Genomic DNA, 26,685 nt, shown 5'->3' on the forward strand with positions numbered 1-26,685 from the left:
CTCTGCTCCCCTTCTCAGCCCTCCAGCCCTCCTTTCTTTTTCAGATAGAAGAACGTGACTGGTAAAAATCCTCTTGCAGAGTGTAGCTGAGGAATAACTCTACCCAGAAGATCAAGACATTTAGGCTTCTTGTCCTTGAAAGTTATTTTGTAAAGTCACTGCATTGTGCATTCTTGAGCAGTGGTGACCGCCAAAGAATTGGGTGACAAAGGGTATAAAACATCTCAAAGTCTTTAGTGGGAACTTGATATTTCCTATCAGCTTTCTTTGAGGTAGCTGCAATCATCGCTGGAGTAGGCCATAAACTTTGAGCTGGTTCCAATAAGCCATCATTTATGAGCATGGCTATTCTGTCAGGAGCAGAACAATGTAGAATATCTAAACTTTTATGAGATTTATCAGAAACCATTTGTGACAGTTTTCGGAGTGCCTAGGGCTGTGTTTCACCTTGTTACCCTATTGCCTCCAGCATGAGGGAGACTTGCTTATACTTAACTAGGTTAACTGCTCCCTGACACCACCAGCCTGTCAGTCACTCCCTCTGGGTTATTCCAGACCTTATTTTGCTTTGTAGATTAACAATAAGTGCACCCCAGTTCCCAAGTCTCTTTGAAGCATTCCCATGTAGTGTCCAAACACTGATCACTCACAGAAATACCAGGACTGCTGTCCTCAAGGGAGCAGGGTACACACCCATTTGTATGATTCAACTCAGGATCAGCACCTTGTTTAATACTAGAGTACTGAGATATATTTATAGTGAAAACAACAATAAATTTTACCAAAGATTCAAGAGATAGTGAGTAAGGCTAATGGAAACAAAAAGGTTACATATAAAACAATATCATAATATGTGTCTAGAAACTAAACTTAACAAGCTAATGTTCTGCCTAAAGAAGTTTATCTCATCCAAAGTCTTTTGCAGCCTCTTCACCCAAAGCTGGTTGTGATCCTGTTTTCATGAATGTAAACACACTGCCCATTTACTTCCTAGGTGCAGGATAACAAGTTGTCATCTTTGTTCCCCAAGTAGACTCCAGCAAACCTTTGAAGTGTATCTCAAGATAAGGTTCTCTTCCCCAATTGTGTTTGCTACCTGTTAGGTACTTTCTGACATTTTTACAATCCTTCATCTGCATTCAGCTTAGATAGGTGATGGAAGACCCATTGTGAATGAGACAATACTTAAATTTACATTTCAATAACCAGCTAGATTGGTACACATCTTTTTGTCAGACAGAAAGCTTTGGTCAATTCTGCCTTGATACAGACTTTAGAACATATTTTCAGTATATATACGTAACTCCTTACAATGTATCTGTATCACAATGTATCACAACAATATTAAAGACTAGTGTGACCCTAGCTTTCATTTAAGACCTTAAATAACATTCAACATTCTTTGGTGAACCAGAATAGACATACCAGAATCAGGCCATTCCTGTAACTCCCTTGCCAGTTGGCATTAAGGGGCTCTTGGGTCACACCATTTCAATTGATATTTCCAGGGCTGCTGCAATCCTTTTTAAAAGATCTTGCAAAGATCTATAACCATATGTTGGTGAGAAGGAAGTTGCTATTAACCCTTCATAAGCAGGAGACAAATTACAGGAGGCTGCTTTGACTGACCATTCTTCCTCAGAGGAAACCTGCTGATGTCGATAGGAGATGTATGAGGTTTCTCATCAGGATGACCAATTTCTGATTACTCAGGTGCTGGCTACCTTTGTCTTGAATGAGATGAAGATGGGTCTCTATAGCCCTGATGGGGAGCCAAAGGGTATCAGTTTGGCCACATCTATTACCCACAAGAGTAACCACATGGTAGCCCAAGGAGGAGGAAACCAAGAAGCATGGGAAGGTACATAATCCTTTACAAGAAGACTTCTGAGATCTGGTTTTAGGACAAACATCCAGTGAGAGATACACAAGTAAGAAATAAAGGAAATCCCTCCAAACTGGCCTCAGTAGCTGATGAAGTTAATGTGGATTCTTCCAAATAAGGATGAGGAGCTCTTTAAGGAATCTTCATTAAGTGAATACCAGATCAGAAGTTTAATAGGCAGTACTGATGATTCACCCCTACAAGATACTGATAATGGATTGTCACCATGAACCAGAAGAAGTGATTCTGAATGAGCAGATACCACTAAATCTCATGGTACCATAAATGAGGCAGCTGAAATAATCAGCACTGATGCTGTAGCTGTAGAATCTATTGATACCAGTGTATGTGGTACCAATAAGAAAGAAGTCAAGAAGGCTGTATCCTTGGCCTTAGATAACATGACCTCCAGAAGAAAAAAGGGGAGTGTCCATGTACCAACAATGCAGATACAGGTAACCAACCGTTTTCATGTTCTCTCCACAGGTACTAATGCAGAAAGTGGACTAGATGATACGTCTGAGGGAAGGGAACAAAAGGAGACTCCGCCGATTGGAAGGCATGAGATGCACTGTCCTAAGGATGGGGGTTCCACGACCACCGCTCCCAAGAGAAGGAGGCGGGTGGCGGTGGTCAGGGACTCCCTCCTCAGGAGGACTGAGTCATCTATCTGCCGCCCCAACCGGGAAAACCGAGAAGTCTGCTGCTTGCCAGGAGCTAGGATTCACGATGTGACGGAGAGACTGCCGAGACTCATCAAGCCCTCAGACCACTACCCCTTCCTGCTTCTCCCTGTGGGCACCAATGATACTGCCAAGAATGACCTTGAGCGGATCACTGCAGACTATGTGGCTCTGGGAAGAAGGATAAAGGAGTTGGAGGCTCAAGTGGTGTTCTCATCCATCCTCCCTGTAGAAGGAAAAGGGCTGGGTAGAGACCATCAAATCGTGGAAGTCAACGAATGGCTACGCAGGTGGTATCGGAGAGAAGGCTTTGGATTCTTTGACCATGGGATGGTGTTCCAAGAAGGAGGAGTGCTAGACAGAGACGGGCTCTACCTAAAGAAGAGAAGGAAGAGCATCTTCGCAAGCAGGCTGGCTAACCTAGTGAGGAGGGCTTTAAATTAGGTTCACCAGGGGAAGGAGACCAAAGCCCTGAGGTAAGTGAGGACGTGGGATACCGGGAGGAAGCATGAGCAGGAGAGCGTGAGAGGGGAGGGCTCCTGCCTCATACTGAGAAAGAGAGACAATCAGCGAGTTATCTCAAGTGCCTATATACAAATGCAAGAAGCCTGGGAAACAAGCAGGGAGAACTGGAAGTCCTGGCAAAGTCAAGGAATTATGATGTGATTGGAATAACAGAGACTTGGTGGGCTAATTCACATGACTGGAGTACTGTCATGGATGGATATAAACTGTTCAGGAAAGACAGGCAGGGCAGAAAAGGTGGGGGAGTTGCATTGTATGTAAAAGAGCAGTATGACTGCTCAGAGCTCCGGTATGAAACTGCAGAAAAACCTGAGAGTCTCTGGATTAAGTTTAGAAGTGTGAGCAACAAGGGTGATGTCGTGGTGGGAGTCTGCTATAGACCACCGGATCAAGGGGATGAGGTGGACAAGGCTTTCTTCCAGCAACTCACAGTAGTTACTAGATCGCACGCCCTGGTTCTCATGAGAGACTTCAATTACCTGATATCTGCTGGGAGAGCAATACAGCTGTGCACAGAAAATCCAGGAAGTTTTTGGAAAGTGTAGGGGACATCTTCCTGGTGCAAGTGCTGGAGGAACCAACTAGGGGCAGAGCTCTTTTTGACCTGCTGCTCACAAACCGGGAAGAATTAGTAGGGGAAACAAAAGTGGATGGGAACCTGGGAGGCAGTGACCATGAGATGGTTGAGTTCAGGATCCTGACACAGGGTAGAAAGGAGAGCAGCAGAATACGGACCCTGGACTTCAGAAAAGCAGACTTTGACAACCTCAGGGAACTGATGGGCAGGATCCCCTGGGAGAATAACATGAGGGGGAATGGAGTCCAGGAGAGCTGGCTGTATTTTAAAGCATCCTTATTGAGGTTACAGGAACAAACCATCCCGATGTGTAGACAGAATAGTAAATATGACAGGCGACCAGCTTGGCTTAACAGTGAAATCCTTGCTGATCTTAAACACAAAAAGGAAGCTTACAAGAAGTGGAAGTTTGAACAAATGACATGGGAGGAATATAAAAATATTGCTCAGGCATGCAGGAGTGAAATCAGGAAGGCCAAATCACACTTGCAGTTGCAGCTAGCAAGGAATGTTAAGAGTAACAAGAAGGGTTTCTTCAGGTATGTTAGCAACAAGAAGAAAGTCAAGGAAAGTGTGGGCCCCCTACTGAATGAGGGAGGCAACCTAGTGACAGAGGATGTGGAAAAAGCTAATGTACTCAATACTTTTTTTGTCTCTGTCTTCACAAAGAAGGTCAGCTCCGAGACTGCTGCACTGGGCAGCACAGCATGGGGAGGAGGTGACCAGCCCTCTGTGGAGAAAGAAGTGCTTCGGGACTATTTAGAAAAGCTGGACGAGCACAGATCCATGGGGCCGGATGTGCTGCATCTGAGAGTGCTAAAGGAGTTGCGGATGTGATTGCAGAGGCATTGGCCATTATCTTTGAAAACTCATGGCAATCGGGGGAGGTCCCAGACGACTGGAAAAAGGCTAATGTAATGCCCATCTTTAAAAAAGGGAAGGAGGAGGATCCTGGGAACTACAGGCCAGTCAGTCTCACCTCAGTCCCCGGAAAAATCATGAAGCAGGTCCTCAAGGAATCAATTCTGAAGCACTTAGAGGAGAGGAAAGTGATCAGGAACAGTCTGCATGGATTCACTAAGGGCAAGTCATGCCTGACTAATCTAATTGCTTTCTATAACGAGATAACTGGCTCTGTGGATGAAGGGGAAGCAGTGAACGTGTTATTCCTTGACTTTAGCAAAGCTTTTGACATGGTCGCCCACAGTATTCTTGCTAGCAAGTTAAAGAGGTATGGGCTGAATGAATGGACTATAAGCTGGACAGAAAGCTGGCGAGATCGTCGGGCTCAACGGGTAGTGATCAATGGCTCCACGTCTAGTTGGCAGCTGGTATCAAGCGGAGTGCCCCAAGGGTTGGTCCTGGGGCCAGTTTTGTTCAATATCTTCATTAATGATCTGGAGGATGGCGTAGACTGCACCCTCAGCAAGTTTGCAGATGACACTAAACGGAGAGGAGAGGTAGATATGCTGGAGGGTAAGGATAGGATACAGAGGGACCTAGACAAATTGGAGGATTGGGCCAAAAGAAATCTGATGAGGTTCAACAAGGACAAGTGTAGAGTCCTGCACTTAGGAAGCAAGAATCCCATGCACCGCTACAGACTAGGGACCGAATGGCTCGGCAGCAGTTCTGCAGAAAAGGACCTAGGGGTTACAGTGGACGAGAAGCTGGATATGAGTCAACAGCGTGCCCTTGTTGCCAAGAAGGCCAATGGCATTTGGGGCTGTATAAGTAGTGGTATTGCCAGCAGATCAAGGGATGTGATCGTTCCCCTCTATTGGACATTGGTGAGGCCTCATCTGGAGTACTGTGTCCAGTTTTGGGCCCCACACTACAAGAAGGGTGTGAAAAAAGTGGAAAGCATCCAGCGGAGGGCAACAAAAATGATTAGGGGACTGGAACACATGATTTATGAGGAGAGGCTGAGGGAACTGGGATTATTTAGTCTGCAGAAGAGAAGAATGAGAGGGGATTCAATAGTTGCTTTCAACTACCTGAAAGGGGGTTCCAAAGAAGATGGCTCTAGACTGTTCTCAGTGGTAGCAGATGACAGAACAAGGAGTAATGGTCTCAAGTTGCAGTGGGGGAGGTTTAGGTTGGATATTAGGAAAAACTTTTTCACTAGGAGGATGGTGAAGTACTGGAATGCGTTACCTAGGGAGGCGGTGGAATCTCCTTCCGTAGAAGTTTTTAAGGTCAGGCTTGAGAAAGCCCTGGCTGGGATGATTTAGTTGGGGATTGGTCCTGCTTTGAGCAGGGGGTTGGACTAGATGACCTCCTGAGGTCCCTTCCAACCCTGATATTCTATGATTCTATGATTCTAGTGCTTGTGTACTTGCTACCGAATCCTTGCATACTGATAGAGCATGTACAGTAGACAGTACCGTAACCTTCAGAGGTTTACTGAATCCTCAGAATGATCAGAAGTCTCTCTCTGTAATGTACAAAGCTCTTATTGGTATCCTATAGGACTTCATAGGGCACTTTTCTATGTCTTGAGGTGATCTCATCTTCTTTTTCTTTGAAGGGCCAGGAGAACAAAATTTGTTTCCCTTTTCAGCCAAAGATCTTTTAACTGTTCCAGCAGCACTATTTGTAGAGGGAACACTGGAGACAGACTGATCCGACTGACCAGAATCTGAGTCAGGTCTCATAAATCTGTCCAGGAGTTACACCCTAAATTTAATCTCCATGTTCTTCTGAGACCAATTGGCAAAAGAACAGCAGATAACACATTTACTAGAAATATCCCCCTCACTTTTGATGAGTGTCTCTGGCCAGCATAGCAATGTTAAACAAGGGGCACATTTTAAAACTGGGAGATTTAGATGGCATAGCTGTCTATTATCCAGCACCAATATCTAAGTAAATATCTAAGTATCTTAAAATACTAACAAGGGAACTAATCTAAAGCTAACTGACTAAAAAAAAAAACCCACTACTTACAACAGATTGAACCCAATGTTAAAACAAAGATAAGGGACCTTTAGTGTTCCATCTCTAGCCTAAGGTGCAGCTGAAGGAACTGAAAGCCCTTTATGCCCTCAGGCAGGCAGGGGAGGGGGCATTCTGTGAGCATGTGTGGACCAACTTGACTGCTAACAAGAAAAAAGTTTCTACCTCTTGTATTAGGGGGTGCACGATACCATGACTGCAAGATACACAACCACTCAATGAAGAATAAAGACTTTTGAGTTCTTTTTATTTGCTTCCTGGTAAATCATGTTTTTAAGCTTTTCTCTATGCCAAGAAGAGATGCAAACATTTTTATAAAAAAAGAAAGATGAGATTCTCATAGTTACATGACTAAACCTTAGTACTTCAGAGAAGGAACTAACCACTACTTCAGTGGTTCCCAAATGCTTCCAGGTAACAACCCCTTTGGGCTCACCTCTATTAATGCCACCCTCAGGCTGCTGGGGAGGCAGGGGAGACTGCGAGGGAGGAGGCCTTGCACTCACTCTAGGCAGCCGCAGCTCCTACATGCAGCAGGATGGGGGGAGGGAGTGACAGGGAACCCACTCCACACTCACCTCAGGAAGTGTTGGCTCCTGCACCCTGTCATGCTGGACCCAGCTCCCTACTCTAGGTGTTATGACCTGGCATATATGGTCACAGCGCCACTCAGGTTTGGCCTATCTGCCCCTCCATAGATGGAGACCCACAACCCATCCACCCCCCGTGGCACCCTTTTTGTGATCCCCCTGGGAGTCGTGACCCACAGTTTGGGAACCACTAGGAACAAGTTTCTCTTATGGACAATCAATTCCATAAATGTCCACCATGGAGCTTTTTACACTTTCCTCTGAAGCAGCTGGTTTTGGCTACTGTTAGAGTCAGGACACTGGACTACATGGACCACTGGAACCAATAAGGAACATAGTAAGTGTGAATCACATGTTCCATATTTGAAAGCATATATAACCACACATGCATCCAGCCTATTTCTTTGGTATCAAATGTTGTAGGAACCTATTGCTTCAGGGAGTCAGAAAACTGAAAAACAACTGAATGCACAATGTTGGAAATGTGCCACAAGACATCCATACTCTTGTGTTATTTCTGACTGCAAACCAGAATTCAATTCTTCCTCAACACAGATGAATAGCTCTTGTGTGTTTGTTACTAAAATGTTTTGTTTTTTAAATACTTTTTTAAAAAGGAAAGATTTATAATCATACTTAATTTTTAAATGTGATTTTATAAAATATTCATAACAGCAATGGCTGAAAATCTAAATAAAACAATTCCCATGACAGCCTGCAACAACCATGATCACACACTGCCTGTTACCTCTTTAATTTTGTCCCTCTTCTCTAGGATGTCCTTATCTGCTGGGTCTTCACTGTTTATCCCTATGAGGTTTGGTACTGGTACAGGTGGCAGTGGCTTGCTGTCTTTCTTTTTCATCTCTTGGGCTACTTTGTTCTTTTCTGTCTGAATCTCTGCTCGAATCTCATCTCGAGATTTCTTCAGCTTCTCTTTTGCCTCCTCTAGAGCTTTTTCATGGTCTGCTCGGATCTTATTTCTCAGACGTTCCTCTTCTTCTCTAAAGAAACAAATGCTCGTCAGAGGCTGGCTTCATAAAGGAAACAACAATTGTGACAACCCCCCATTAAGCAGAAGAAGCCATATTCTGCACTGGTTTATTGTAGCCAATTTTGACTTAGAGTTTCACAGAAGTATGTCAATTTAGAATTTAGTCCCAGTTCTCAAACTGATTCCATACTGTACTTTGCCACAGCTCCAGCAGTAAAACTCAGTTTCGCTTTAGAACCTTATTTGTTCACAAACCATGAGAGCGCTCATCTTTCTGAGACAGTGACTGGTTATTGTAAATCATGTCTCAGTATTTTCCCTTGCCCTTTTATTCAACAGTTTAGAAATAAAAAGACCCCATGTTCTGAATTTCATCTACAGGGCTGACACATGGTTTCATAAATGCATCTCTCCCCCTATACAGAACACACAAAATTATGCTTAGCAATGACTAATTAAAAAAATACCAAGAGGGCTCTTCCCTACCTTTTGCTCAATAAAGGGTTGCATCAACAACCTGTTTTATGTGTAACATAGCATACTGCAGTAACCCAAGTCATTCAGGAGACATGGCCTGCAAAAACTACAGGTCCCAGCACAGCAAGTCCCATCCTGATTTGAATGGCTCGTCGCTAAAATCAAGGTGGATCATAGCATGCTGAGAACTGCAGTCTCTGGATGCAGCAAAGCTGCATCTGGACCACTCATTTTGGGCCTTCCAGGATTAGTTTTCATCCAACTATAAAGTGATTTAAAATTTTAAAGTTTAAAAAAGCTGTGCCCTCTGGTATTAAAGTCTGCTGCCACTGTCCAACAAATCAGCTGCTTAGCCTTATGAATAGTCCCACCCCTCCACCGCCCCCAAAATTATATACTAGTTAAGGTTGCTTAAGTGCATACACTAGTAACAAAACCATAAAAATCCAGGATATCATTAGCTTAATCTTCACCCAACCTTTGCCATCTAACAATCTTAATTTCACCTTCTTCCCATTACCTTACTCGCATCCTCCAAACACACACAAAATGGGACATTGCAACTATTATCAGCATGTAGATCCTCTTCTCGCCATGTCTGCCACTTCAGTCCCCCGAGTTCAAGCCCCATTTTTCTTCATGCTTCCTCCACTCAGTGTTGCTTCCCCAATACTCTCTCACAGTCCTGCTCATCACCTCTCAGTTCCCCATGATGCTACTGTTTGGTGTATTGAGGAACCAGGTAGGGGAGTGAATACAGGGTTTGTCTACATGGTGCATTAGTCCACACACTGCAAGGTCATCATGCCAACCCCCAGTTCTGGATCACCGCCAACATCCACTGTCTTCATTCCCGCTCTCCCACAGGTCTGGTGCAAGTCGCAGGACCATGCTGACTTCTGCACCTACAAATTTCTTCTCTCCTCCCTTAATTCCAGGGCTTTGGAGCGGAGCCTGGAGCTGGAGCAGCTCCGGAGCAGTGGAGCTGCAGGTTTTTGCCTGCAGCTGGAGCGGAGCTGGAGCACAGCTCCAAAGCCCTGCTCAGTTCTACCACTTTTATTGCTAAGCAATTTTACTTCTCCACCCTGATGAACCACCACACTTCAGTCATCTATTAGATACCTTCTTAAACCCTCCATTCGCCAGCCCCCACATCCTTACTTACACAGAATCTGACTTTTTCAAAAAGAAAACCAACAAGAGCTGACAGGACCTCCCTACTTCGTTCTCCCCGCCCTCTTTTCAACTCCCCTCCTGCCACTAACACCAAGGTATCTTGTTGGATGTGCTGTTCTGACCCATCGACCAGCCACAGTGGCTTTATTCCATCACAACTTTATCTTCTTCTCAGTATCAATCAAAGTAGAATATTTTTATAAACAGCAGAAACAGATACCTGTGATGTGTCATTCTACTTTCTTTATGAAAATACGCTTATGATAAGAATATGACATAACTGAGATATACTTTATGCAAGATGGCTCATGTGAGATATCATTGGAAAGGCTATGATTTACTGAATGTGATTATCCAATTTGTATGCCTGTATCATTTCTCAGGTTTCAGAGTAGCAGCCGTGTTAGTCTGTATCCGCAAAAAGAACAGGAGTACTTGTGGCACCTTAGAGACTAAATCAATTTGTTAGTCTCTAAGATGACAAAAGTACTCTTGTATCATTTCTGTATCTGAAGTTAGGAATACTGACTATGTATCTGTATTTTAACTACAGTATGCTACTTTGGATGATGCCCACTGCTAACACTTCAGGTACAACAATGGAAAAGCCAGACAGGGCGGATGGCCCACCAGTGAGGACAATGGACTGTGAAAAACTTGGTCTTCCTGCGGACACTCCATACTGCCACTGACTCCTGGACCCTGTGATACTACAGGGTCAGGTGGTCTTGTCACCTGATACTAAAACATTACCTGGGACTTCTTGTAACTTTCCACTGTAAGGGGAGGGAGGTCAAGTTTGGGAAACAAAGGATTCCCACCCTTATGTAAATCTTATTTAAGGGTGGGGAGGAAGGCAAACAAGACTCTTCCTCTCCATGGCCTGTCTGACCAAGAAGAAAGACTGCAAACGGGAAGGCAAGGGGGGGAGTCCAGAGTGAGACAGGGGTCCAGTCTGGAAAGGAATATAACTGGAACTCTGAACCACAGAAACATTGTAAACTGCCTGAAACAATATCTAGGGTAAGAAATACTATTTGTAACCAATTTCTTTAGTGAAACTAGCTTAGTTTGTGTGTTTGATTTCATTTGCTTAGTAATATGCTTTGTTCTGTTTGTTACCCCTTTTGCCACTTAAAATCTGCCTTTTATAGTTAATAACATTTGTTTTGTTTATTATTAAATCCAGTTTCTGTAATTTCTAATGGGGGGGGAAGGCAGGAAGTGTGCACACCTCTCTCCACATTGAGGGAGGGGGAAAATTTCATAATATATCTTTGGGTCTGTACTCCAAGGGAGGTGGGCATCTGAGTGCTGGAGCAAGTCCCTTAAACTGAGTCTTCCCAGAGCTGATCTGCAGCTGGGTGTGGCCTGTATGTGTGTTAGAGGACGATTTAAGAGCCTGGCTCAGCAAGACAGGTTAAACAGGTTCTGACTCAGAACAGGCAGACTCAGTTGTATCACAGCACCATAAGGTGGCTTCCCAAAGGGTCCAACCCGTCCCAGTACCTTACACCCAACAATATTAAAAAGAATTAATGTGGATTTTTAGCAAATGTTGTAACACTGGCAAAGAGCATAGGAAAAAAACTAATGTTGTACCAATATTTTAAAAGAGTAAATGGAACGACCCGGGAAACTACAGACCAGTTAATCTGATATCAGTCACAGGCAAAATCACGGAAAGGTTGATATGAGAGGCAGTTAGTAAACCATTAAAAGACGGTAGCATAATTATTCCTCATTGACATGGTTTTATGGAAAATAGGTTTTGTCTACCAAAGTTTTCTGATGAAATTACAGGTTTGTTTAAGGTAACTGAATCCTGTGAACAGTTAAAAGTAACAGTCTGCATGCAGCTGACAGCCAAGTGACAGCCACAGTATTTGCTCTTGGTAAAAATCAATCATTGTGCTGTGACAGTGAGAAACTAAAAGCAACACAGAATGCGCAGTGATGGGAAGAAAGAATGCATAGTCCTATGCCCAGACAGAGTGTGAAATCAAACTATAGAGAATTTAAGGAAAAGTAAGGGCACTGGCACTGCTGCCTTTCTTGCCTCATCTGTACCATTGGGAAGAGGATAATGGCTACTCTGATTCGTATTCCCACCCCTCCATAAACACCTCTCCCTCGTAAAACGTTTTGGTACAATGCGGCCAGTGATAATGTTAATTATTATACACCTCTCAAATTGTTTCTTAAAAGTTTGTGCTAGTGTTAAGTTGTGAAAGGACAAACATGGCGCTGGATGCCACTCACCACCCAAATCCATGAAAATATGTTTGTTAAGTTTGTTTGTGCTAGAAACAGAATTTTCCTGCCGATCTACCACTGGACTGCACCGGGGGTTAGGTTGATATAGTGGTGTCTCTCAGGTGTGTGAATTTTTCATATCCCTGAGAGACATAACTATACAAACATAAATTCCTAGTGTAGATCAGGCCTAAGTTAAAAACCTGGAACAGTAAAAGTCCTGTGGTAAGTAGCCAATATATTGCTACACACAAAAGAAAAAGTAGAAAAAAAGGCAAACAAAATTCTTCAAATCCTTAGATAAAGACAAGTATTGGTATAAAATGTTTTCTTTTTAACCTATTTAATAGTTTTTGTTTTGCTGCAGTAATTCAAGAAAAACAGGATTCTGAATGAACTTAAACTGTTATTAACTGCAGTTATAGATAATATGAAACACAATGGGTACATATATATTCATAAACATTCCAAAACCTTTAAAAAATACTCAAATAGAGAAATGCTTAGCCTCGTTGCCAATGAATATTTGCTGGATCGGTACAGGGCATGTGCTATAGACCACTGGATCAGAAGGATAAGGTAGACGAGGCTTTCTTCGGACAACTAATTGAAGTTTCCAGATCACAGGCCCTGGTACTAATGGGGGACTTAAATCACCCTGACATCTGCTGGGAGAGCAATACAGCAATGCACAGACAATCCAGGAAGTTTTTGGAGTGTGTCCTGGTACAAGTGCTGGAGCAACCGACAAGGGGCCATGCTCCTCTTGTCCTGCTGCTTACAAACAGGGAAGAATTGCTAGGGGAAGTAGAAGTGGGTGGCAACCTAGGCAGCAGTGACCATGAGATGGTTGAGTTCAGGATCCTCAAAAAACAAAGAAAGGAGAGGAGCAAAATATGGACCCTGGACTTCAGAAAAGCAGACTTTGACTCCATTAGGAACTGACGGGCAGAGTCCCCTGGGAAGCTAATATGAGGGGGAAAGGAGTCCAGGAGAGCTGGCTGTACTTTAAAGAAGCCTTATTAATGGAGCAGGAACAAACCATTCCAAAGTGCAGAAGGAATAGCAAATATGTCAGGTGACCAGATTGGCTTAACAGTGAAATCTTCGGTGAGCTTAAACTCAGAAAGGAAGCTTACAAGAATTGGAAATTTGGACAGATGACTAGGGAGAAGTATAAAAATATTGCTAGAGCATGCAGGAGTGTAATCAGGAAGGCCAAGGCACAACTGGAGTTGCAGCTAGCAAGGGATGTGAAGAGTAACAAGAAAGGTTTCTACAGGTATGTTAGCAACAAGAAGGTGGTCAGGGAAAGTGTGGGACCCTTATTGAATGGAGGACGCAACATAGTGACAGATGATGTCGAAAAAGCTGAAGTACTCAATGCTTTTTTTGCCTTTGTCTTAGAATAATAGAATCATAGAATATCAGGGTTGGAAGGGACCTGAGGAGATCATCTAGTCCAATCCCCTACTCAAAGCAGGACCAATCTCCACTTAAATCACAGACAAAGTCAACTCCCAGACTGCTGCACTGGGCAACACAGTATGGGGAGGAGGAGAGCAGCACTCAGTGATGAAAGAACAGGTTAAGCACTATTAAGAAAAGTTGGATGTGCACAAGTCCATGGGTCCAGATCTAATGCATCCAAGGGTGCTGAGGGTGTTGGCCGATGTGACTGCAGGGCCTTGGCCACTATCTTTGAAAATTCGTGATGATCGGGAGAGGTCCTGGATGATTGGAACAGGCAACTATAGTGCCCATATTTTAAAAAAGGGAAGAAAGAGAACCCGGGGAACTAAAGCCTCACTTCAGTCCCCAGAAAAATCATGGAGCAGGTGCTCAAGAAATCCATTTCGAAGCACTTGCAGGAGAGGAAGTTGATCAGGAATAGTCAATATGGATTCACCAAGGGCAAGTCATGCCTGACCAACCTGATTGAATTCTATGATGAGATAACTGGCTCTGTGGATATGGGGAAAGCAGTGGATGTGATATATCTGGACTTTAGCTAAGCTTTTGATAAGGGTTCCCACCATATTCTTCCCAGCAAGTTAAAAAAGTATGGATTGGATGAATGGACTAAAAGGTGGGTAGAAAGCTAGCTAGATTGTCGGGCTCAACGTGTAGTGATCAACGGCTCGATGTCTAGTTGGCAGCCGGTATCAAGTGGAGTGCCCAGCGGTTGGTCCGGTTTTGTTCAACATGTTTATCAATGATCTGGATGATGGGATTAATTGCACCCTCAGCAAGTTCGCAGATGATACTAAGCTGGGGGGAGAGGTAGATATGCTGGAGGGTAGGGATAGGTCCAGAGTGACCTAAAGAAATTGGAGAATTGGGCCAAAAGAAATCTGATGAGGTTCAACAAGGACAAGTGCAGAGTCCTGCACTTAGGAAGGAAGAATCTCATGCACCGCTACAGGCTGGGGACCAACTGGCTAAGCAGCAGTTCTGCAGAAAAGGACCTGGGGATTACAGTGAATGAGAAGCTGGATATGTGCCCTTGTTGCCAAGAAGGCCAACAGCATATTGGGCTGTATTAGTAGGAGCATTGCCAGGAGATCGAGGGAAGTGATTATTCCCCTCTATTCGGAACTGGTGAGGCCACACCTGGAGTACTGCGTCCAGTTTTGGTCCCCCCTCTACAGAAGGGATGTGGACAAATTGGAGTAAGTTCAGCGGAGGGCAACGAAAATGAATAGGGGATTGCGGCATATGACTGACGTAGAGAGGCTGAGGGAACTGGGGTTATTTAGTTTGCAGAAGAGAGGAGTCAGGGGGGATTTGATAGCAGCCTTCAACTACCTGATGGGGGGTTCCAAAAAGGATGGATCTAGGCTGTTCTCAGTGGTGGCAGAAGACAGAACAAGTAGCAATGGTCTCAAGTTGCAGCGGGGGAGGTCTAGGTTGGATATTAGGAAACACCATTTCACTAGGAGGGTGGTGAAGCACTGGAATGGGTTACCTAGGGAGGTGGTGGAATCTCCATCCTTAGAGGTTTTTAAGGCCCAGTTAGACAAAGCCTTGGCTGGGATGATTTAGTTGGTGTCGGTCCTGCTTTGAGCAGGGGATTGGACTAGATGACCTCCTGAGGTCTCTTCTAACCCGAATAGTCTATTATTCTAGGAATGAAACACAACTAGTCACAGAGATTGATATCCTCTGGAATCTAGCTGTGGTAGCTATGTCACCTCTTGATTATAGGTTTCAGAGGAACAGCCGTGTTAGTCTGTATTCGCAAAAAGAAAAGGAGTACTTGTGGCACCTTAGAGACTAACCAATTTATTTGAGCATGAGCTACAGCTCACGAAAGCTCATGCTCAAATAAATTGGTTAGTCTCTAAGGTGCCACAAGTACTCCTTTTCTCTTGATTATAGTTACTATACAGAAGACTTGCAAATACAGCATATTTTTCACTTTTCCTGCCAATAACTGAAAAAGCAAACACATTTATGAAACAATAGTACAGGCTCACTCAGTAGGGATCCTCAAAGACTCTTTCCAAGTACCATGTCCAGGTACCTCAGACACTGGTAAAACACTCACATGAGTGATGGCAAGCACCCATTCTTGGCCTGCTGCTCAGAAATGCAAGCCAGACTGATCTGCCAATGTGACGCCCTAGGGCCCATGTAACCCAGCTCTGGTATAAATCACAGTAACGAGCCAAAATCCAATGAAAGGACTCATCTTGACTGCACAGTACAGCTGAGAACCTGGAATGTACATCAAACACATGCCACTTATGTGGGAAATGGAGAATACTGTGTAGTTACACAACAGTTACAACAGAATTAGAGAGGGAAAGTATTCCCAATTAACCAGTTCAATTGGTGATTTATTCCTAAATTCAAAACTATAAATAGATTAATCAAAATCATACCCATACTCAAATTTGTGGAGCCGGGGTAATAAGTCACCCACACTTTGGTCTAAGGCTATGTAATTACTCCCTAACTTTACAATATCTGTTGCTAAATTAAATCTGCATTTAAAATCTTTGTTAAAACAAAATACAAAACACTTAATCCACATGAAAAAAAAATCAATACAGTAGATAATCCAATAGAACACGTTAAAACCAGCTAGCTAGTAAAATCAAATAAATACAATTAGGAAACATTCAGCTGTGGCATTTATTTTTAAGATATTGTTGTGGCTACAAACATTGATAATTGTAGTAATGCTTATAATGTGTTGTAAGATAAAGTGTATGTTAAAGGATTGGCAACAGAAACAGGAAAAGAAATAGGCACCGGAGGATACCTCTTTACTCCATCATGTAAAGTAATCAACATCCTATATTTCCAAAGGTGTCAAAGGGGGGAACTACGCCTGGAGTACCATAAAAACAACTAAATACCAAGCCTCTAAAATCGAGACACACACACCCCCTCAAAATGCAACACAGGAAAATTTCTAATGACTTTTTTTCTAATGATTTACAATCAAAACTGAATGAAATGAATGAAAAACTCATGTTTAAAGAAAAAAGAATTGCTGACATTAATCATTATGCTCTCCAAACCATCCACCCCCAACAGATTAAGGTGAAAGCACATACTAACATACAACACTGAAGTATAAAAAATGAAGGACTCCTAAATACTAAGGTTATAAACTTTTTTAACTATATTTCAATGATTTCTGATTATGGATAGTGAATGAGTTTAGGTGAGATAATACTTAGTATGTTTTTGACTATTCTTCTTCAACATTAATTGCTGATTTGTTTAAAATTATATTATTCCTGGCAAGACAGGTAATGTGTTATGTTGGAAGACATAACTAAGAGGTACACATATAGGTAATGATAATTAAAAAAAAACTTTTTCTGGGATGACCCAGGCCAGAGTGACACAAAACAACATGAAAGACACAAGATAGAGGAGGTAATATCTTTTATGGACCAACTCCGATCGGTGGAAGATACAAGCTTTTAAGCTACACAGAGCTCTTCTTCAGGTCTTTCATATCCTGGGACCAACATGGCTACAACAACATTGCAGACAAAACAACATGACATAGAAACTGTAAAACCATCAGTAAAAAATACAGAAGTTAGGTAACTGATTCTTACTCATGCGTAATGTATGGTTATATAAAAAATTAAGAACTGATGTACTAAAGCCAATTGCAAAAAGGTTAAGTAATCTGGAATGTGGAAATGTATAAAAAACGCAAGTGAATAATGCCAAAACAGGAGAAACACCAGACCAGAAACTGAAGGAACAAGACTAGAAGACAAGACCCAGGGAACAGAAGAGGCGATGACCATCATAAAGTATAGAAGGACTTCCTAGTGCCCTGGAAAGTGGTAACTTGGGTCCCTACCAATTCCATCTTGTTTGTTGTTTGTCATTTGGCAGAAATGTATGTTCAGACACTATACATGACAATAAATCTGTCTGAAATTGTATAAATAAAAGGCAAAAATTGTGTGGACTTTCCCCCAACATCTATAAGACATTGACATAGTCCTATGTGACATTCTGATAACAACTTAGCACTATTCAAAAACCAACTGAGCACATATTTAGTGGATTAAAAACTACTAACTGACAGATCTGAAAACATAATGTAAATGGGGGAATCATCAGCCTATGGATTTTTTTCTAGTAAGGTCCTGCAGGGAACTGTTTAATTAATTCAATGTGGCCCACTGATCTTGAAGGAAATATAAAATCATTGCTACCAAAAGTTTGCAAATAACTTAAAACTTGGTAGAGTGGTAAAAAATGCAGGAGACAGGTAATATATACACAGCAATCTATATCTTTGCAGGCAGATCTATAAAAACAACAGTGGACGAGAAGCTGGATATGAGTAAGCAGTGTGCCCTTGTTGCCAAGAAGGCCAATGGCATATTGGGCTGTATTAGTAGGAGCATTGCCAGCGGATTGAGAGAAGTGATTATTCCCCTTTCTTCAGCACTGGTGAGGCCACACCTGGAGTACTGCGTCCAGTTTTGGTCCCCCCACTGCAGAAGGGATGTGGACAAATTGGAGTGAGTTCAGCGGAGGGCAATGAAAATGATTAGGGGTTTTTCAGGCCGAGCTTGACAAAGCCTTGTCTGGGATGATTTAGTTGGTGTTGGTCCTGCTTTGAGCAGGGGATTGCACAAGATGACCTCCTGAGGTCTCTTCGAACCCTAATATTCTGTGATTCTATGAATAGGTTTCTGGGGGTCCACAAAGCAGAGCTGGCCTTAGAATCGCTGGGGCCCAGGCCTGAAGCCCCAGAGCCGCACCATCCCACAGGGGCTGAAGCCCAGAGCCTGAACAACTGAGCTTCGCAGGTCCCCTGTGGTATGGGACCCCAGACAATTGCCCTGCTTGCTATCCCCGAATGCTGACCCTGGCTTTTATATGCAGAAAAACTGTTATTTTGGCACAGGTGGGCTATGGAGTTTTTATAGCATGTGGAGAGCGGGCACCTCAGAAAAATGCCCATCATTAAAAAGTACAATTTTATAAAATGGACAAAAAATGAAAGTAAAATGTAAGCCAACTTGCATAAAGTTTTCTTTACATACATCTTAAAAGAAACCGCACTCTACTTAAAATATAGTCAAAACCCAAAAGAATGAAAAGTAGCTCCAGGTGCTATAAAGGTCCCTAAGTTCCCCCTAATAGTTGTAGCTTTACAATCACATTTTCCTTTGTTTTTCCTCCAATGTTGTGTGAATTGATTGTGATTGATTTAGAGCTGCTCTGTAATAATTTATAAATACTGCATGTTCATGTGGTCATTGGGATGTTTACTATATGAATATATTGGTTTAGAGTAAAAGTAGGCTATCAGGAAAACAAACAGAAAGGAAAAAGAATGCGTCAAGATACGACACACACACACACACTCTTTAGAAACACTTGAAGGCTATTAAAGGACAATGACAGCACTGTTAACTGAGGATTTGCCTCTTCTCCAGTCAATCCGCAAAACTAGTTTCAAATAGGACAGGAAGAAGCATAGGCAATCAGAAGAACTGTAGCAGATTTAAAAAGGAAGACCCTCAAGAGAGGGTGAGTGGTTGTTCAGAGAAACCTGAATGAGACATAAAACACCCTGCTGGAGTCTGAAGAAGGGCAGGTCTGCTTAGGTTACCATCAGGGATGATAACCCTTTAGGTAAGAGAGACATGCATGCAGCATATTTGTTGTTTTAAAATCCTTTTTTTTTTTTTTATGCTTTCTTCCAACTGCTGAAATTAATAGTATTTACTGGTCACAGAACCATAGGTACCTGAACTCAGTTTGACTCGCTGGGTGAGAACAGTTGATACACATGGTATTGCAACACATGTGTTTAAGATTGGCAGAACTGCAAAAATCCAACCTGGAACAATTAAAGACATGAGGCTGAACACTTGAGGGGGTGCACTCAGGGAAACAAAGGGAACAAAGGTACAGATAGCACTGTTATCATGACATCCATAGGAACTCAACTGGGAAACTAACTAGGTAGGGGAAACAGCGAAATTGACTAGACACAAGGGGACTTAGGTGTTGCAGTGCTCAGCACTGCAATGCCCAAATTTCAGGTGTCTCTTCCTGATAGACTTCCACATCTGAGCTTTTTCGCAGAGGTGAAAGGGAAGATAGCTAATGCAATCCATTTACCTTAGGCACTGTGTCATGACACATTCCACCCTTCCTAAATTGGGGGAGGGATGAATCAGCCTCAGATGAGAGGTCTTCACTAGAATCTACTTTTCCAGAAAAGCCCAAGGTTTTGTCAAAGAAGAAACAGACAACTTGCAGCTCTCCCTAAGAAAAAAATTTGTGATAGAGATCAACAATCTGAAGCTACAAAAGTGCAGACTGGACATAAATGAAGGTTACTTACTTGTAATTTGAGTTCTCTTAGATAACTCTGAATATTAACACTTACAGATACTGTGCTGCCTAGTGGTGATTTATGTTAGAACCTTCTGCAAGCTATGCTTGCTGGAGTACAGGTGTCCCCTCCTACTCTTCCTCTCAGCCCTGGTCTACACTATGGGGTTAGGCCGAATTTAGCCGTGTTAGGTCAATTTTGAAATGAATGTGTCTACACAACCAACCCCGATCCATCGACCTAAAGGACTCTTAAAATCGACTTCTGTACTATTCCCCAGAGACGGAAGTAGCGCTAAAATGGACCTTGCTGGGTGGAATTTGGGGTAGTGTGGACGCAATTCGACGGTATTGGCCTCTGGGAGCTATACAAGAGTGCTCCAATCTGACCGCTCTGGACAGCACTTTCAACTCCTATGCACTAGCCAGGTACACAGGAAAAGCCCCGGGATATTTTGAATTTCATTTCCTGTTTGGTCAGTGTCAAGGTTCCTTCCCCACTCTGAACTCTAAGGTACAGATGTGGGGACCTGCATGAAAAACCCCTAAGCTTATTTTTACCAGCTTAGGTTAAAACTTCCCCAAGGTACAAACTATTTTATCTTTTGTCCCTGGACTTTATTGCTGCCACCACCAAGCGTCTAACAAATATAACAGGGAAAGAGCCCACTTCGAAACGTCTTTCCCCCCAAAATCCCCCCAAGCCCTACACCCCCTTTCCTGGGGAAGGCTTGATAAAAATCCTCACCAATTTGAATAGGTGAACACAGACCCAAACCCTTGGATCTTAAGAACAATGAAAAAGCAATCAGGTTCTTAAAAGAAGAATTTTAATTCAAGAAAAAGTAAAAGAATCACCTCTGTAAAATCAGGATGGTAAATACCTTTCAGGGTAATCAGATTCAAAACACAGAGAATCCCTCTAGGCAAAACCTTAAGTTACAAAAAGACACAAAAACAGGAATATACAGTCCATTCAGCACAACTTATTTTATCAGCCATTTAAACAAAACAGAATCTAACTCATATCTAACTAGATTGCTTACTGACTTTTTACAGGCGTTCTGACCTGCATTCCTGCTCTGGTCCTGGCAAAAGCAACACACAGACAGAGAGGACCCTTTTGTTTCCCCCCCCCCCACTCCAGCTTTGAAAGTATCTTGACTCCTCATTGGTCATTTTGGTCAGGTGCCAGCAAGGTTGTCTTAGCTTCTTAAACCTTTACAGGTGAAAGGGTTTTTCCTCTGGCCAGGAGGGATTTAAAGATGTTTACCCTTCCCTTTATTTTTATGACAGTCAGCGTGACAAGCTCCAGCATATACCAAAAGGGAGACACTGGGTCTGATCGCTATATGGGGAGAAGAATCTGTGCAGGCCGAACTCCGATCAAAAAGAAGAAATGCAAATATATATGCCAAAATCGCACAGGGCATGGTGGAGAGACGCTACAACAGGGACACACAGCAGTGCCATGTGAAAGTTAATGAGTTCAAGCAAGCCTACCAAAAGACAAAGGAGGCAAACGCTCGCTCCGGGTCAGAGCCCCAGAAATGCCGCTTTTATGACCAGCTGCATGGCATTCTAAGGGGGGACCCTACCACTACCCCACCACTGTCCGTGGACACCTGCAAGGAGGGAGTCTCATGCAACATGGAGGAGGATTTTGTGGATGAGGAAGAGGAGGTGGAGGAGGAGAATGCGCAGCAGGCAAGTGGTGAATCCATTCTCCCCGGCAGTCAGGACCTTTTCATCATCCTGGAGCCAATACCCTCCCAAGGCAGGATCCCCAACCATGAAGACGGAGAAGGAAGCTCTGATGAGTGCACATTTGTAACTACAGTGCAGGGTTTAAAAGCAATAGTGTTTCATATTTGATTTTCCCTGAAGACGTGGGATGTATTCGCGGCCAGTACAGCTACTGGAAAAGTCTGTTAACGTGTCTGCGGATGGAGCAGGAATCCTCCAGGGACATCTCCATGAAGCTCTCCCAGAGGTAATCTGAAAGCCTTTGCAGAAGGTTTCTGGGGAGGGCTGCCTTATTTCGTTCTCCACAGTAGGACCCTTCACCATGCCAAGCCAGTAGCAAGTAGTCTGGAATCATTGCAGCACAAAGCATGGCAATGAATGGTCCTGGGTTTTGGTCACATTCTTTCTGTGTTAGCCTCAGGAGAGTGATATCATTCATGGTCACCTGGTTGAAATAGGGGAATTTTTGTAAGGGAACAGTAAAATGACGCCTTTCATACAGGGTTGCCTGCGCTTGGCTAAAAGGGATCATCTTGGAGAATAGCCACACAGCAGTGGGAGGGGTGAAGGGATCATCACAGAGAATAGCCACACGGTGGGGTGGGGGGCAGTGCGTGCTGCATATCCACCCAAAAACCGCAGCCTCTCCTTTTAAATGTGAAGCCCAACCAGCATTGCTTGCTATAGGAAAGGATGGCGCTGCAGTTTGAAACCATTCTCACATGTTATGAAGGCGTAAGAAGCCATCCCCATGTACCAAAAGGCTTACCATGGCTGCCTGGAGACCAAAGTCTGTTGCCCAGCCATTTATGATGTGTCACCATACCAGCAGTTGCTCAATATAAAAGGCAAAATGTGACCTTGTACCTAAAGCACATGTGCTGTCTGCTGTGAATTGCTTGATTCACTGTGAAAGAGTCTCCCTTTTGTTCTCAGAAATGTATCATCTTAAATTTTACTCTCCCTTTTCATCTCCCCCCAGGTGCAAATGTTTCTAGGCTCCCCCATCATCTCCGTCCCTGAGGTTATCGCAGATTAGAAGGTGAAAAAAAACGCACTTATGACGACATGTTTTCCAAGCTCATGCAGTCCTCCCGCACTGATAGGGCACAGCTGAATGCATGGAGGCATTCAGTGGCAGAGGCCAGGAAAGCATTAAGTGAGCGTGAAGAGCAGAGGCAGGAGGCAATGCTGAGGCTAATGGAGGAGCAAACGGACATGATGAAGCATTTGTTGGAGCTGCAGGAAAGCCAACAAGAACACAGACCCCCACTGCATCCACTGTATAACTGCCTGCCCTCCTCCCCAAGTTCCACATCCTCCTCACTCAGACGCCCAAGAACACGGGGGGGGGAGGCTCCAGGCACCCAGCCACTCCACTCCAGAGGATGGCCCAAGCAACAGAAGGCTGTCATTCAAACACTTATTGCTTATTGTAGCCACACTACAAATCAAGTAGTCTTGTCCTTCCCTCCTCCCGCATCCCACCCCACCCAGGCTACCTTGTCAGTTATCTCACTTTTTTTTAATTAATAAAGAAAGAATGCATGGTTTCAAAACAATAGTTACTTTATTTCCTTTGCCAGCTGTGATCGAAGGAGGGACGGTGTTTGGCTTACAGGGAATTAAAATCAACAAAGGGGGTGGGTTTGCAGCAAGGAGAAACACACACAACTGTCACACAATAGCCTGGCCAGTCATGAAACTGGTTTTCAAAGCCTCTCTGATGCTCAGCACGCCTACCTGTGCTCTTCTAATCACCCTGGTGTATGGCTGCTTAAAATCGTCCGCCAGGCAATTTGCCTCAACCTCGCACCCCTCCCCCTTACTCTCACAGATATTATGGAGCACACAGCAAGCAGCAATAACAATGGGAATGTTGGTTGCGCTGAGGTCTAACCTAGTGAGCAAACAGTGCCAGCAAGCTTTTAAACATCCAAAGGTACATTCTAGCACCATTCTGCACTTGCTCAGCCTGTAGTTAAACTGTTCCTTACTACTGTCCAGGCTGCCTGTGTATGGCTTCATGAGCCATGGGAGCAAGGGGCAGGCTGGGTCTCCAAGGATAACTATTGCCATTTCAACATCCCCAACAGTAATTTTCTTGTCTTGGAAGTAAGTCCCTTCTTGCAACTGCTCGAACAGCCCAGAGTTCCTAAAGATGCGAGCATCATGCACCTTTCCCGGCAATCCCACGTTGATGTTGGTGAAACGTCCCTTGTGATCCACCAGTGCCTGCAGCACCATTGAGAAGTACCCCTTGTGGTTTACGTACTGGTTGGCAAGGTGGTCTGGTGCCAAGATAAGGATATGCATTCCATCTATCGCCCCACCACAGTTTGGGAACCCCATTGCAGGAAAGCCATCCAGTATGCTCACAACAGCAGGAGTGAGCTGAGCGGGTTCCATGCTTGCCTACTATGGTGTCTGCACGAGTAACCCAGGAAAAAAGGCGCGAAATGATTGTCCGCTGTTGTTTTCACGGAGGGAGGGGCAACTGACAACATGTACCCAAAACCACCCGCAACAATGTTTTTGCCCCATCAGGCATTGGGAGCTTAACCCAGAATTCCAATGGGCAGCAGAGACTGTGTGAACTGTGGGATAGCTTCCCACAGTGCACCGCTCTATAAGTCAATGCTAGCCATGGTATTGAGGACACACTCCGCCGACTTAACATGCTTAGTGGGGACATACACAACCAACTGTATAAAACTGATTTCTAAAAATCGACTTCTATAAAATCGACTTAATTTTGTAGACATATCCTCAGTGTCTTCAAATGTTCTGAGGGCAGTGCTAAAAAATCCCAGAGTTGGGAACAGAGTCCTAATTAAATAATGATTGCAACACTGCTCTGCCATATTTGGCATCTGCTATAGCAGCACGATCCAGCACATAATATTTAGCGAACGTGTGCACCAACTTCCAAGTAGCAGCCTTGCATATTTCCCTAATAAGAAAACTCTTTAACTGAAGCTAATGATGCTTCCATCCCTTGAAGAATAAGGCCATTCAATAGGCAGCTCACGAATTTCAGCTAACTCATAATATTGCACAATGCATTGTTTAACCCATCCAAAACCAGTATGAGTGGACAAAGTATGGCTTATGTGATTTTTAGCATAAGAAACAGTCTAGATGACTTCCTAAAACTTGTAGGTGTATTTAAGTAGTCAGGAAGAGCCAGCCTACCATCTAAAAGTATGTACACAGACTCTGCTTTGTTAGCATGAGGTCTTGGAAAGAAAACCAGTAAATCAATGGTCTGATGTGAAACAAACTATTTTTGGTAAAAACCTGGGATCAGGTCTGAGGACCACTTTATCTTTCCGAAAATTAGTAAGTGGTGGGTCATCAGGGTGTGCAATTCACTCACTCTTCTGACTGACATAATTGTAGTGATGTATACCAGTTTACTAGATAAATGAAATAACACTCCATCATGGAGTCAAAAGGGTGACCACATGCTCATAAATCATACCAAATTAAGATCCCAAATTGGGACAGGATCCCTAAAAGAAGGATATATGTTAGATAACCCATTCATAAACCTTTTGACAGAGTCATGTACAAACAATGATCTACCATTGACCAAAACATGGTAAACTGAAATAGCAGCCAGGTGAACTCTTAAAGAAGAATTAGACAACCCTTCAATATGTTATGTCCTTAAAGTCTGAAGAATAAGAGATATGGAAGCTCCCACCAGAGAGTCAGATTTTCCCTTCACCCAAGCAACAAATGTATTCCATTTTAACTGATAACACTCTCTTGTAGAGTTTTCTAGAACTGAGCAGTATATTTTACACCAAGGAAGAACATGACTGCTCAAGACTAGTCAAAGTCCAATGGCCCTTCGCGGTCAGATGAAGAGACTGTGGATCTGGATGGAGAATTCTGCCTTGTTGCAGTTACAAAATATCCAGAGACAGTGGAAGGCACCATGTGTCTGACAGGTGAAGGAGATCTGAATGGCTCTTAATGTCAATACAGTGATATGCAAGTTCTTTATTTGGAAAGCCCCAGTGGCCCGATTGTAAATTGAGCCAAACAATCTCACCATCCAATGTTGGATGCATCTGATATTAGCATTACTGATGGCAAAGGGAGATTGAATAGAACATCTTGGCAAACATTTGATCTGTTCATCCACTGCCTCAGCCCAACCCAGAAGCTCATGCGGCATGGTGAAAAACACAGAAGAACGTGTGCTGCACTGCCCACATTTTGAGATGAGCAAAAGGTGTTACACAAATGGTAGCTGCCATCAACCCCATGAGACCCAGGAAGAGGACCACCTGCTATTATTGATGATTTCACAAATCTGAACCTACTTGTTCTATTTTTAAAAACCCATTTCTGTAAGGAAAGCTCTCCCAGCTACTGAGTCAGTATGGATCCTATAAACCTCCTATAAACCTCCTTGGGAGGAGATCTGACTTCTTGACATTGAGAAGTAACCCGCATCTGAGAAGAGGGGGACTGTAACCTTGAAGTGAAGTAACAGGACTCGCACACAGCCACATTCAACAGCCAATTGTCCAAAAGCATGTAAAGAAAAATATCCTGTTTTCTTAGGTGCGCCACGACCACCAAAAGGTACTTTGAAGAAAAAAAAAAATCTTGGTATTGACAACAATCCAAACAGGAGCACTTTGTATTGGAAATGGTGCCCCACCAAAATGAACTGCAGTTATATTTTATGACTGTGCTAGACAGCAATATGAAAATACACATTCTTTAAAATCAAGAGTGGCGAACTTTCCTGTATGCAAGGAAATTAGAGGCTAAAGTTAACATCCAAAACAGGAATTTTCAAGTGTACCTGTTCTCATTTCTTAAATCTAAAATCAGATGAAAACCCCCATCTTTTTTCTTTATCAGAATGAAACAACATTATGAAAAATGCTCTTCAGAAGGCAATGAGTGTGTAAGATGATGTGGACATGTCTGAACTACCTGGACCAACAGGT

General features: G+C 43.3%; 1 protein-coding gene across 2 annotated transcripts in view; it reads right to left on the minus strand.

Moving 5' to 3' along the window:
- The window catches only part of MAN1A2 (mannosidase alpha class 1A member 2), a 312,951-nt gene that overhangs the window by 235,472 nt on the left and 50,794 nt on the right, over nucleotides 1–26,685 (minus strand). For both annotated transcript variants that reach the window (XM_048819895.2, XM_048819886.2), the window contains exon 2: nucleotides 7,967–8,222. In XM_048819895.2, the coding sequence (XP_048675852.1) occupies nucleotides 7,967–8,222 (256 nt within the window). The remainder of the gene's footprint in view (nucleotides 1–7,966; nucleotides 8,223–26,685) is intronic.

The sequence above is a fragment of the Caretta caretta genome, chromosome 1 (genome assembly GCF_965140235.1).
Source record: "Caretta caretta isolate rCarCar2 chromosome 1, rCarCar1.hap1, whole genome shotgun sequence".
Taxonomy (NCBI): Eukaryota; Metazoa; Chordata; order Testudines; family Cheloniidae; genus Caretta; species Caretta caretta.